Genomic DNA, 14,707 nt, shown 5'->3' on the forward strand with positions numbered 1-14,707 from the left:
GTTTTATTAGTAGCCAATTATCAGTTATGGCAAAATCAGTTATCAGTAAAAGCAGAATAGCTGTACAGTAATCATAAGCTGCCACCCCCAAGATCAATACACCGATTGTAAGTTCCTGTTCACACAACTAGAAACAGCAATAACCAAATAAATCATACACCCAAAGAGTTCCTTCCTTGTAAAAACACTATTTTATTTGCTTGTTAAATGCAAGCAAGTAGAATAGTGAAGAATTTTGGGAGACAGATCTCTTTATGGGGTCCATTCATTTTAAAATATTCATGCCAACATATAGGATATTTTCAACATGTTTATAATGTGTATGTTTGCCATTAAGCAAGGAGAAAGCCAATTTTTAAATGGTTCCTTTCCTGCATAAAAAAGCTTGTTGGGCAGTTCTTAGCAAGTTATTACTAGGTTGATAAAACATTTCATCTACCAATTTCTACATATTTTAAAGGTTATGATAAGAAGCTTTAACATATGTAGAAAGAAGAACAAGAAGAATTCTGATTATTTCTCTAAGTCTCCTGGCAATCCTATAGTAAGTTTGAATATTTTAAAAATATCTCATTTTCTAAATTCTAGTTTTGTAAGACAAATGTCAGAGAAATAACTGCTGTGTCATACTAAATTGGTGTTTCAGAATGAAGTGTCCATGAACATTCATTATGGCTTGCTGAATTAGCTTTCACTGAAAGTAATAGATTTTTAGTTCATTCAGTTAAATTCCTAAGCAAATATCAGAAGTACTTCTGAGAATTAAATGATTCAGAAGAGAAAAACAACAAACTTGGATCTAGAAACCTTTGGTTGGTGATGAGGTATCATCTGCTGTTTTCTGTAGGTTGCTGAACAATAATTCTCTATAATATCACTAATGTGAAGAAAGCAGGAATGATAGAAAGCAGATTCCTCACTTTTATCCCTATGTCAATATGGGGACCTGTGTCATGGCTCAGTGGTCCATATATATATAGAAACAAAACAGGAAACAAAAGAACACAATCTAACTAAGAATGAAGTAGCTCTCATTGAAATAAATGAAAGCTTAACTCTGGTTAATTTTCAGTTGGGCTGTTGCACCCAGATTAAATACTTTTTAACATGAATATGCCATTTTTATAAACGGGATTTGGTTTCCATTCTATCTATCTATCTATCTATCTATCTATCTATCTATCTATCATCTATCATCTATCTATCTATCTATCTATCTATCTATCTATCTATCTATCTATCTATATATATATATATATATATATATATATATATATATATATAATGGAAACCAAATCCCGTTTATAAAAATGGCATATTCATGTTAAAAAGTATTTAATCTGGGTGCAACAGCTCAACTGAAAATTAACCAGAGTTAAGCTTTCATTTATTTCAATGACAGCTACTTCATTCTTAGTTAGATTGTGTTCTTTTGTTTCCTTAAGATCTTTTGCTGGGAACCCAATTCTGCATTTATACAACCATTTGCCAACATTGGATCATCAAGTACCCTGTTTCCCCGAAAATAAGACCTCTCCGGATAATAAGCCCAGTCGGGCTTTTGAGCGCATGCACTAAAATAAGCCCTCCCTGAAAATATTGCAACACAGCAGCAGCCATGAGGTGACCATGCTCACTGCCTCCTGTACCTCAAAAACAATAAGACCTCCCCCCAAAAAGGCCAAGCGCTTATTTCGGGGGTCAAAAGAAAATAATACGTTAACACAGTAGCCAATCTTAACTGACCCGGACAAAGCTGAGCAGGGTTACTACTTCAGCAGAAGACCAGCACAGGATCCCAGGGCTTATAGGCTTGTGTGGGGGGGGGAATCTTGGGAGGGGGAATCTTCTTGCAAAAAGCCAATGACAAACCTTACAGCTGCTGAGAAAACTGCAGTCAAGCACGCCTAATTTGGAGATTTTACCATTTAGCAATAATTGAATATTATTCATGAAAAGAGGAATGGTTTGAGGGGGGGTCACTTTTAATTTTATAGACGAATTGCAAAGGTGGAAAGAAACCCCAAGATTAAACTGAGCGGTGCTTTTGGAAGAGCAGATCGGGATTTCTGTGTTTTCATTGTTCACAAATGATAGGTGTTGTCCAGAAAACATTTGATTACTCTCCTTTCTGACCGTGCCTTTCCTTAGAACAGTGGGACAACGCTGGGAGGAACGGAGGGGGGGGGAGAGAACTGGCATTTTCCAGCGTCCGCTTCTTTCCCACCCTCTCTGGATCACGGTGAGGAAGCCCCGGGCAGCCTCTCTGTTCTGGCACCTACCAGTAGTGAGCTTCTTCTCTCGCATGGTGCGGACGCGCGCCCGGGCTCTTCTGCAGAAGCCCTGTTGTTCCCCCCGCCCCCGGGTTCGAGTTAAAGCCTCATTCTTCTCCGGCAGGCGCGGGGGGGAAAGGGGAAAGAACAACACTCCTCCGCTGGGGCCGCTGAAGAGGCTGCCTGCGGCGAACTTCCAAGCCGAATTTTGAGCGCAAAGGGCTTGCCAAGAGTTTGCGCTTTGGCCCTCAGCCTGGTTTGTGCGGTCTCACAGCGAAGCTAGTTAGGTTGCTATGGAGCTGCGGGTGACAATGCGGGAGGGAGACGAGGGCAGTCATTGACCCCAAGGACACGAACATTGGTCGTTAGCGGGAGAGAGCAGAGGCTTTTCTCCACCACACTACCCAGCCGGATGAAACGAGGCGGAGAGAAGCGACAATCGCCAACTTGAAACAATCAGGAGAACTTCTCCCCGCTGGTAGTTTTTCCAAGAAGCTAAGAATGAACGGAAGATGCGGTTTATGCTCTCCTTCCCTTCCGGCGATCTCGGGCGAGTAAAGTTGCTTTCGCCCTGCCGGCCAAAGCTGACGCCCTCTCTCTCTTTCCTCCCTCCCCTCCACATTGGCCAGGGACCGATTCACTTTTACAAGTTTCCGCAGCCCTTCCCCGACCCCTCGTTTCTCCGGGAGCTCGGATAGTCATGAAGCCTGGTCTATCAATCGGATGGAGAAAGTACCGAACGACGTGTTTGTAGTTCCCACCAGATGCAATTTGGATAGTTGGATCAAAGATGAAGTGAAATCTATGAATCTTATTTTCAACATAGGCCATTTTTATTGTGATGCATTTGGCAATAGCTAATGCGGCTGCCTTGGTGACGATTATACTGGGTGGAATTCTTAACCTGCGTTTATCTGGCAAGGTTCCCTCCTATCAATGTTTAACAACAACCTTTTAGGTTAGTCCAGGGGATTCAGATGAATGGCTACCTTTGGGCCAGTCATACACTTCCATTCTATGAATGAATTGTTTCACTTGTTATTTTCATTATTTCCCATTTAAAGTTCTATACAACTGGTATGTTACACGCACACACACACAGACAAACACACATGGTGGACACCTACATAGACATTTTTCCAAACATAGACGTTTCAGATTTTTCATTGCCAGAGATTCCTATATGCATGAGGATGATTATTTAAATTACAAGAAATATCATCTGACTTCTACAGAGATTTTTGGTGGACAATGATGACAGAGTGAGAAATGAAGTCATAGTGGCAGATTTTGGTAGCTTTAAAAGAAGATGAGGCCAATTCGGATAGAAAAAACTACAAATGATTGCTAGTCAGGCAATGCATTACCTTCAGTAGTAGAGAGGTTGTGTTTCTCATCAGTTAGTAAGGAAAATGAGTAGGATACACTTATATAATTATGTACTGTGAAATATATATCATATGTTGCATACATATATAGACATTGGTGGGACAAAAAAGTTGTAAATAAGATTTTAAGGACTTAGAGAAATCTTGTTTCAGGGAATAAATCGAAAAAGGGTGAGCATAGTGTTGTTTTGAAAAAGTTAGAAATTGTCTGAGGATCCATATCAATTTGAAAGAAGATTTTGAAATTATTTGTAAGATTCCTTCCAAATGGTTGAAGTTTTGAATTCTGAGAAAAATGATAGGATAAGACTTTCAAAGTTGGACATCAGAGGAAACAGGAAGAAACTGAAGATTATAATTAAATAAGTACTTAAACGCAATTTGCTAAAAGAATGGAGCAAAATACTTTACATTGGATATATTGAAAGATATTTATGAACAATGGACTCAAATTAATTTTAGAAATGTTTGCCAATATAGACTGTGTATAAATGATGTTGTGTAAGAGGAAGAGGTTCTACCAGACTGAAATTGATTTGAATGTGGATTTACAAATTACAAGCTAAAAGAATGATCTGGGAGAAGAGGATATATTGAATATACAAATGATACATGCAGATGTCTTAATAATTTCCTGTAAAAAAAACATAAATAACAAGCCAGAAGAGTGATTATATTGATTTAGTTTTGTTAAAACTAAACTAGAAACTGATTTGTAGGAATTGACAAAGAAACAGGAAAAGAAGTCAAGTTCTTGGACATCATTTGAAGGGATTAAAGACTAAGATTGTTAAAAGTAAAGGACTATAAAGTTGTTTTATTGATCATGTTTAAAAAAGATGTGTTGCTATCTCTGCTAAACCTTAATGGGCTTCTGCTGACTGAAATAATGTTTTACAGATTTGTTTATGGATAAAGAGATAAGTTATGGGGAAAAGAGAACGTGTGTTGTATTTTAGGAGAAGGCGATAAATTACTACAATTGCTTATAATTGTGAGGAAGGGGAAGTTACTTCTTTATATATTTCTTTTCTTTTTCTTTACTATATCATTATTGTTTCTTTTTTATTTTTTCTATTCTTTTCTTTTAGCACTTTTTTTCTTTTATTGGTTTTCATCTGCATTGTAACATAATTGTAACATTTAATATATATAAATATATCCCTGAATTAGTGGTTCTTCTCCAGATAAATAGATAGATAGATAGATAGATAGAAAGAAAGAAAGAAAGAAAGAAAGAAAGATAGATAGATAGATAGATAGATAGATAGATAGATAGATAGATAGATAGATAACTACTTGGAGAAGAACAACCACTAATTCGGGAATATGATTCATGGAATTCTGGAAACTAAAGTAGGAATACCCCTGATTAAGCCATCCTAGTCTTCCCAGGATTATAACATAAACAAGCCAAGAACAGAGTCCTGGTTGAATATTTTTATATCTAACAAATGCCCTTCTATATATGCTGATCCTTTTGTTTCAGACAGATGTTTGGCAGTTACAGAGACCAAGGTCATTCTAGTCCTAAACATCCAATTTCCATCCTCTTGCTTTCAGGTCTTTACATGATCTCATTGAAATAAACCAAGACTTCTCTGAGCAGTAAGTTGTAACTGATAGCCAAAGAAAACATATTTTAAATATTAAATACACACTGAATATAGTTGGCAGGAAGAACTGGAATATGAATCTATGATGCTGAGTTTACAATTGCCATGAATAGACCTTAGTACAAGATTAAAAATAGGTATATTTCTGAAAATGAATCTTTGATGTCCCCTACTGGTGAAATCCAGCATATCTCAAAAGAGAAACTCACAGGGCTACGCTGTAGAGTGTCAGATATCAAACATCAGGGGAGTAAAAGATATTTGGTTCTCTGAGCCTATTTATTGCAAACCCTCCTACATGCCTCTCAGCACAGGCTTCCCTGAAGATCCAAATTCAACAATGAAAAAATGCCCTCAGTTTCTCACAAGATCTTCTGGCAGCAGCTTAAAGTACTCAGAGGGAGAGTGTGGGTGTTTTGTTGTCTGGTTTATATCACTTGAATTCATATGGCATGGATTCAGTTATAATTAATTTCATTCTAGTCATGGAAAAGCATAAGCAACTGGAACCAAGATATTTCCATGCTGTGACAAAACCTTTTTGGAAGGGATTCTTTATTTTGCTTGTTCTTTTTATCCCATATTTATGTTATTCATTTAATTTGATTGTTGCATGTGTCCAGCCTGCTTATAGGAGGGCGAACAAATTGAAGCTTAATCATAGATAAAACAGAGATCCTCCAGTTGTCAATCAGGCAGATTAGGAATTCAAGATTCAGCTTTCACGATTCAGATATGCATTCTAGGTGTCCTCCTGGATTGTCCTCAACCTGAATGCTGAGATTTCAGCTATGAAATCAGGATGAATTTGTATATCTCAGCTCAATATGCCAAATGGAGCCATTTTGGTGGATTTCCAGTTGGAAAAAGGTCTTGATGAAGAAGTCTTGTTGAAGCAGAGCTTAGTTGTATATGGAATGGACCATTTTTGTTCTTCATGGGCCACTTAAACTATCCAAGTTGCAACTAATCTAGAATATTGCAATCTAATTGTTGATAGGAGTCAAAGGTAGGGTAGCAACTGTATCATTTAGCAACCAATCCCAGTTATAACAGTGATGAAAAAATACCTTTGTGACCAGTGCCCACATTTACAAACTTCACAGCGTCTCTCTCTCTCAGCCACATTTTCACCATCACAGACAGTTACTACACACTATCCTAGGTAAAATCGTAAACATGATTATGGGATTTTTCATTTAGCAACCCTTTTATTTAACAACTGAGTTGTCATTCAAATTAAAACTAACAACTTCAGCATGCAATGCCCTATCACTAAGTCATGGGTTCATCTACATTCATATATGGTTTACGAGATTGTTAGCTTGATCTAGAAGATGAAGCAATTGCATATGGGTAAAAATACAACTAGCAAACCAGTCTTTGGATTAAATACTGTGCTTTGTTTCGTTAGGGCTATATAGTGCATATTGTCAATTGAAATATGATAGACACAACAATTGGGCAAGTTAGCATTAAGGAAATAGACTGGGGTCACATTTATATTCAGAAGTTTCATTAAAAATTACTAACATATGTTTATGGTTTAGCTTGAACAATATGCTGAGTTGATTTGGGGCATGTAGAACACATAATGCAACAACAACAAATCTGAACCAAGCCAATCATGTTTTTTACATATATCCCTTGGAATGCTTATCTGGCATAAAAAAGCATATAGTTGGAACCTAGTAAAAGTTGGCTGAGCCCATGAGATGTTACATATTTACAACACAAGCATCTGTCCCTCCACTGCTTGAAAAAGGCAGATAGCGTTACAAAAACATCATTGGCACATGCCGGCCATTACCCAAATGTAAGCCTGGCAAATCATCCCACAAATTATATCACATTTTATAGTTCACTTGACATGTTGGTGTTGCCAGAAGAATCCATTTAGAAACTGAAGCCCTGTAATATTCATTACCATGCCCTCAATAAGTTAAACTGCATCCCTGTTCCATGACTATGCAAAGATAAATACTATGCATTCATTTCTGAGCAATTTATGTTGGAACATTGGGCTGACAAAATCATAAGAAAAGCCTCCTATTGTGAGGTTTAAGATTTTGCTGCTGCTCCAGCAATCACAGACACGGTATTATCACTATAAACAGCTTTAGCTCCAAATTGCTCCCAAATTGCTGCTTTTTGTGCAATCGCATGACATGATAAACCAAGTAATATGCTTAGTTAATGTTTTAATTTCTATTATATCAAAACATGGTTTAATATTCACATGTTAAGACAATAATTGTAAAACATTCAATGACAAACTGTTTTAGTACAATCTGATAGGATCTCAATAAGTGACTCTGGGCAGCGTACTGTACATCATAAAACAAAAATTAAAAAAATTAAAATACAAAGTGTATAGTCCCTGAATAGAACTATTACCATGGATCTTAAAGCAGTCAAGAAATGGCTATATTAATCCAGTTTATATGCTCCATTCCTGAAGAAAAATTAGAATGCTTACTTTTTTGGGTAATTTTTTTGTAATAGGAAATACAGTGGTACCTTGGTACTCAGTTGCTTTGAAACTCATCAAATTTGGTACTCAACGCATGTAATAATGTGAAAATTTTGTCCCAATATCATTTGTTTGGTACTCGATGCACAAGCCAGAAGTTGTTGGTATCGGCAGCCTTATGACTCACTACACTGTTCCTTTTGGGGAAAATTGTTTGGTACTCATTGCATCTTCGGAACCAATTAACAATGAGTACCAAGGTACCACTATATAGGCTTTTGAAGTTTCCTCAAGCATTTGAAACACTGTATATATTAAAAATATATAAAACCTTTAGCAGAGTTCTGCTGATGGTTTCTTTCCATTTCCAGTATTGAATGAGAGAAGGCTCTTATCATGGAAGGACAATTCTAACTGTAGGCTGCCCAGAGTCACCTATGTGTGAATTGGGCAGCTACTTAAATTTGTTTAATAAACAATCAAACTTACCCTATAAGAGGAAGATGAATGGAAAATATAATCTATATAGGATCTCAATCTCAACTATTGGAGATGTTTAATTATGAATTTAAACAGCATACAATGCAAGTTATTGTGTTTCCAAATATGATGTTTGAAGTCAAAATCTATTACATGCTGCCATATATTTTTCTGCTCAGGATCTTTCATATACAGAACATAATATTTTAGAACCCATAAAAATAAAAAGGAGATATATACAATTTCTGTTCCTTATTATAAGAGCCATTTGTTATGAACATAGATTGGGAAGAAAATAGTTCTGTGGTAAGAATTATTTTGTTTATTCTATGTGATTATCTTGAAATATATTAGCATGTTCTCCAGATTGCCTTGGTTTTGATTTCTGAGGTTCGATCACTTGGCTCCAGTTGCTCTGAAACTACAAAATGAAGGTGGTTATGCTCTGGCCTCATCCATCAACCAGAGGACTAGAGGCTGCTGAGTCATTTGCATACTCAGAGGCAGAGAGGCTCACCTGTTCAGTTCAGACGATTGGCAAGAGTGTGTAACTTCAGATTCTAGTATCTGAAATTCCTTTTTTCTCTTTTTATTCTGCCTTTTATTTTTGTATCCTGTCTGCTAAACATAAACTTATTTTTCAATTGCTGTGTATAGCATTTAAAATATTAGATACCATAAAAGTAAATAATAATATTTGGAATGAATATGTTTGAAAATATACGACTTCTATGCTATAGAACCATGATGGTGAACCTGTGGCATGCGTGCCGCAGGTGGCACACAGAGGCCTCTCTGCACACATGCAAACTGTCACCCTAACTCAACTCCGCTGCACATGCGTGCGCGCCTGCTGGCCAGCTGGTTTTCAGGTCTCTGTTGTGTATGCGTGCTGGGCAGGGCACATGTGGGAGATGCACTCACATGCACAGTGGGAGCACAGGGGGTCGTGCACATATGTGCAGGGATCACAGGGTGCACAGGGCGCACATGGGAGTCACACGTGCATGCGTTGGGGCAGGGGGGTGTCGCGCATGCATTGCATTATGGGTGCACACACGCTTTGGCTGGTAGCTATGAAAAGGTTAACCATCACTACTATAGAAGCTTGATTCCACATATCTATAGTAAATGAGGAAGTCCATGGCAAGTCCTACAGAAGTGGTTTGTCACTGTTTTCTTTTAGAAGGTTTTTTTTTCAACTTCTTAGTGTAGCGTACAGTCCTTGTAATTCCTGGGGTCTCTCATGCATGTAATAAGTCCAATCCGTCTTAGTTTTCTCAATTAATCAATTACTACTAGCTATGACTTAAATGTTGTGTTATCATTGTAATATATTTAGAAATAGCTATTAAAATGTAAAAAATAGTACACATCAGGATAGTAATTCTTGTTTTATAATGACAAGAGTAAAATTCTAAAGCAAGATTGCAAGACGTATTCAAATTATGTTGAAAGTACTTTATTGAAATCTCATGAGTGTGTCTGGCAAAGTAGCAAACACCAATACAAGAGTTTAAAATTTTTTCACATCTTTTTTTCAAAAATGTATCAAAATTTATATTTAGAATATTGATACAAAGATTTAAATTATTGACTTGATTCATGGTCAAAAGTAATACTTTCAAAATACATAATTATTAAAAAGTGTTACCTATATATAAAAAAGAAAATTTAGGGATAGGGGATGACACACTTGGTTCTCTTCACTCCAAGAAGCTTAGAGTCGTTTTAAATTTCTCTTGCTTTTTGCACTTCCCGGAAGAGCATCTTTTTTACTTTGCCGCATAGAAGATAAACTGCTACAATCTTTAGACCCATGGAAGGCACATAGACATAAAACACAAAAATCAAATGCACAATCTTCCCGGCTACAGAGTCCACGTTTTTTAAAGGACTGATATTTAGCAGGAAACTGACATCTTGGACAGGGTTTTAAAGCTTCATCACTGAAAAGGGTTTGCGCAACCTACATCAGGAAAACAAAGTTTAGATATTGTATGCATACATTTTCATAGAGCCACTAATTTATTCCCACATTATATATTTTAGGAGCAGAATGCTCACTATATTTCTAAACAAAAAGTAAAAACACTTCATTATACTTGAAAAGATATTAGGGCAAGAGACAAGGTTAATGGCAACAGTTATCACTTTTTCAGTAATATTAACAATAGTCTCAAGTTCATTAAATAATATGTTCATCACTTAAATAATGTTCTCCAACACCCACCAATATTTTTATCTTTGCTTGCATAATTCAGCAGAGACTATGTCAAATTATATTGTGGAGACTGGTTTGTGTTTTATTCTAAAGTAGATAATTGCAGTTACCTACCTTTATATATGCTTCTCGCTTGCTCCTTGATTGAAGATTAGGGCTATACCGTATTGGTGTCAAAGATTCATTGCATGATGAGTGCATTTGTAATACCACAGCTTTTGCTTGAGCCTGGACTGGTCGTAGTGCAAATCTAGTCACCATAAATTTACTAGCAGCATTTTCTGTGTCCAATAGGCAAACCTTTAAAAATGACCCAATACTACAAATCATTTATTTTTATAAAAACCAAAATTAATTAGCAATTTACCATTTTATGTCAATCATGCATTTAAATATCTTGTATGTTGTTTGTCTGATAAGTTATAATAATGTAAGAATTATATGAAAAACTTTCTAATTAATTCAGTTTCAATACTGTAGGGATCTTCAAATTTAATATCCAAACTGAATACTTTCCATGCCCAAATATTTATTATTTGTCCTTGCATTTCAGCATGATGGCAACCATTTAGAAGTTTGTTCTAGATTACAGAGTTGATAGAGGAAGAGACCTTTTGATCTTCACATTGGCCTATGTTAATGTCTATCCGTTCAATCTTCCAGTTCAGATAGGGGCATAATGTAAAGCAAATTCAACACATTCAACCTATGTGTAACAGATAGGTTATCTTCTATGATAGCATTCTATGTCTCAGTGCAGTTTAAATGCAATTTTTAAAAATCACTTCCAACAGAGAAATAAATTAGAAATGCATACAAGTATACATTTATCAAAATATTTTACAATTTTATGATCAGAAAAATATATAAATGTTCCTCATCTTAATAATTTTTAAAAAGATGTTTCTTAGATGTTTAGAGTTTAACCATACCAAATATATGTATTTTAAGATTAATTTTGTTAAATTATATCTAACAAAATAGATATAATCATATAATCAAATCATATGGTTGACACTAGGCATAACCGTGGACATAACTCATACATATAGCTTTTGTCAATCAAGGCCTTCATATAACACTTTTTAGTAAAATAGAGAAGGGGTAAACTAGGTTACCTTTTTTAGTCATACTCATGCCACATGCTAACAACAAGAACAATACTGGCCAGTATGCAACAGATGCAGCCAAAATCCACTTTTATCAATACTAATATTGTTCTGTTCAAACTAGAATTTCTAATATAAACTTCCAAACTGGTTTATTGTTACTAACATCCCACTAACTCAGAGGTTCGGCAATATACTGACATGTACTTGAGATGATATATATTTGTCATGTTATAATTTTTCTTCAAGTTCAAACCATGTCTTTTCAATTCACTTTCCAAAGTGACTGTGTAATTTATAAGTTACCTTAGCATCTGCTCTTAGCTGTTTTATATACAACTTACGCCTCCGATTTGCATGCTTATCATGTACAACAATTTCCTGCCAGTTTTTGCTTACTTTCCACATACTGAAAGAAAGATTTGTTATCAGTATCATTCCAACATTATGCAACAATTGAATGAATTGCTTCATTCCTAATACACTGTAGGTATAAGTGTATAATTCAAGTATACACTGTTCCTAATCTACTGACAAGTGACAGAACTACATTGGAGGTTATGATTAAGAACAAACTGAATCAAAACAATATATGTTCATCAAATTATTGAAATATTCATAGAATAATCATTTTCAACAATTCACACCATTTACTATGGAGAAACAAATGCTAGTATTAAATATTCAATTCCTAATATGTGCAATTAATACATATGATATTGACATAATTCATTCCTCAGCCTAACATGAAACACATGGAAAATACTTTTCCATACATAATTAATTGTCCAATTCCAAGCCTTATTTAATGAAAGTACTACCATGTCAGAAATTACATAACACAAAGCAAAAATAAAAGTTGGAATACAAGTGAAAACTACCACAAGATGTTGAAAAGTGGAGTGTTCTTATTCAGGTTTCCATTTACCATAGTGGAACACCTTCCACCTGTTTTTTAATCAATAGCAGCAAATATTCCACACCAAACTATGTCTTCAAATTTGATTTTTGTAATTTTTTTCCTAAATGTTTTGTTGGTGCTATTAGCTTCTACAAATTTTACAGATTTTCAAATCAAAGCACATTCATTTTGTATACTGCAATTAGACTACATGACTATAAGCACTCAGAGAGCTACGTTTATTATTAGTCTATGTGATTTCAATGTAGCTATGTTTATATAAAAAAAGTAAACCATATTGGGGACACTCATCCAATGTTTATAATTTTGCAAATATATATTTCTTACCTGCATAAGCTTTCCACAGTCAAGATGTCTAAAATAGTAGCAAGAATATGTTTTAAGTCTCTGTCTTTTAATTCTGTTAAGATATCTAATTTTCTATTCCCATTTTCTTGCCAATTAGTTGAGCAACAATATATTTAACACAGATAAATTATCACCATCAAGTTTCTTCAGATCTTTTTTGTCTTTTCTTTTATTTCTGGTTTGCATAAAGATCTCATGAATGACTTGCAAAGCCGGGGTATTTGAGAGATTTCCAAAATTTGGAGCCACCGCATTTACTTTCATCTTCTTTAAAAACTAATTCATTGTCTTCATTGATAAAATCATATTTTTGTTTGGGATTTGAATTAGTATTGGTATTGTAATCGTCCTCTTTTTCTGATTGTGACCCACGTTCTGAAAGAGTGGATAATCTTCTTGAGCGCTGTAGTTTTTTTACCTTTCTTTTAGAATTTAGATTCCTGGAAGATTCATTATGATTTTGAAGTAATTCTTGGAAGGATCCCTCATGATCTGAAAAGGAATCTTCTGATTTATTAGACCCAAGTGAATTATAGCTACTAGTATCAGGAGTTAGCAAACTCAAGTCACTTATTTCTTTAACAGATGGTGTATTTGTTTCAGATATATTAAGATTAAATCTTTCAACAAGATTGTTGATGGGTGTGATAAATTTGTCATCACTTACAGTAGATAATGAAGGTTGAGAAGTTCTTATTAACCCCGAACTCTGATTACTAAAATATATATGCGTACTGTCAGTTAAAACATTAGGAGTGATTGTAAAGGATTTGGACTGGATTGGTGATAAACCACCTGGTTCTGACAAGCTGCCTTTAGGTTTTGAATCATCTATTGTAGAAGTCCTTTGCTGGGAGAACATAAACCTCAGTTTCTGACAGTCAGAATTAGATTCTTCAATTTTCAGCGTACTGGTAGCCAAAGGCTTATAGCTTTTCTCTTTTGGAGAATCCAAAGCATGCTTTGATATCCTTTCATCAAAACTAAGGAAATGAGATAAACATGTTTTTTTGTTATTATTCGCTGGAGATGATAGTTGCTTTTCAAAACATCCCAATGTACCAACAGATGCTGCTTTTGACACAAGTAACCTTCTGCGAAGTGTTGAGTCTTTTTTAGCAACTTTGGGTGTTTCACAATGGTCTCGAGGTATCTTAGCATCCTTTCCTTCTGATAAAATAGCATTATGTTTAATGGGAGACAAAACTGAAGTGCACAAGCTACTAGAATGCAAATATTTAGAATATTCTGTTTCATTTTGTTCTCCTTTGCATTCTGCATCAGTATAGTAAAAACTTGGGTCCTTGATTGATTCATTATATCCACTGTCATGAAATATGGAAGGAGAACTTGCATCTTTAAAACTGCAGTATCTTGCACTATTTCCAGGAGAGGTCAGTCTACCCCTTTTAAAAATATTAGATAGAATTGAATGGGTTTCTGACATCTTGTGTTTGGAACTGATTATCCTCTGCAAAATAAAAAAAATAGTATTTTACATCAGAAATCAATTTATTGATTTATAATTTTATTTACAATTTTATTTATCTTTTAAGGCTTTTAAAAAGAGGCTTTTTGTCTGTACTAGTACAGGATTTCCTGCTTATGCAGGGGGTTGGTCTAGAAAACCTGCAAAGTCCCTTCCATCTCTGTTATTCTGTTATTTAAGAATTTAATATTCTTTGGTATACATTAACTAAAGAACTCAGTCATCACACTTTGTGTCAGCTTTAGATTATATTAAGATATTTGTGTTCTGTATTTGGTATTATCAGTTATTATTTGAAAAAGCACCATGCTATGTTTTGCTTATTAATTTCTATCCAGTTTTCCTTAATAACTCTGGAATAACTTGGTAATTTCTTATTTGTATC

The 14,707-nt window shown here is 35.1% G+C and overlaps 2 protein-coding genes across 3 annotated transcripts in view; both read right to left on the minus strand.

Annotated features, from left to right (window-relative positions):
* RGS22 (regulator of G protein signaling 22) overlaps positions 1-2,786 on the minus strand; it is a 105,051-nt gene extending 102,265 nt beyond the window's left edge. The window contains exon 1 of one of the 2 annotated variants that reach the window (XM_032222981.1): positions 2,283-2,786. In XM_032222981.1, the coding sequence (XP_032078872.1) occupies positions 2,283-2,307 (25 nt within the window). In that variant the 5' untranslated portion in view covers positions 2,308-2,786. The remainder of the gene's footprint in view (positions 1-2,282) is intronic. The other variant, XM_032222983.1, reaches the window with a different exon arrangement.
* Positions 2,787-9,950: 7,164 nt separating this feature from the next.
* FBXO43 (F-box protein 43) lies at positions 9,951-14,280 on the minus strand. Its single transcript, XM_032222373.1, is given in 7 exon segments — positions 9,951-10,199; positions 10,569-10,754; positions 11,870-11,972; positions 12,813-12,906; positions 12,909-12,950; positions 12,953-13,082; positions 13,084-14,280. Coding segments are annotated over 7 exon segments (2,001 nt in total).
* Positions 14,281-14,707: the final 427 nt, after the last annotated feature.

Source organism: Thamnophis elegans, chromosome 8 (genome assembly GCF_009769535.1).
Source record: "Thamnophis elegans isolate rThaEle1 chromosome 8, rThaEle1.pri, whole genome shotgun sequence".
NCBI classification, from domain to species: Eukaryota; Metazoa; Chordata; class Lepidosauria; order Squamata; family Colubridae; genus Thamnophis; species Thamnophis elegans.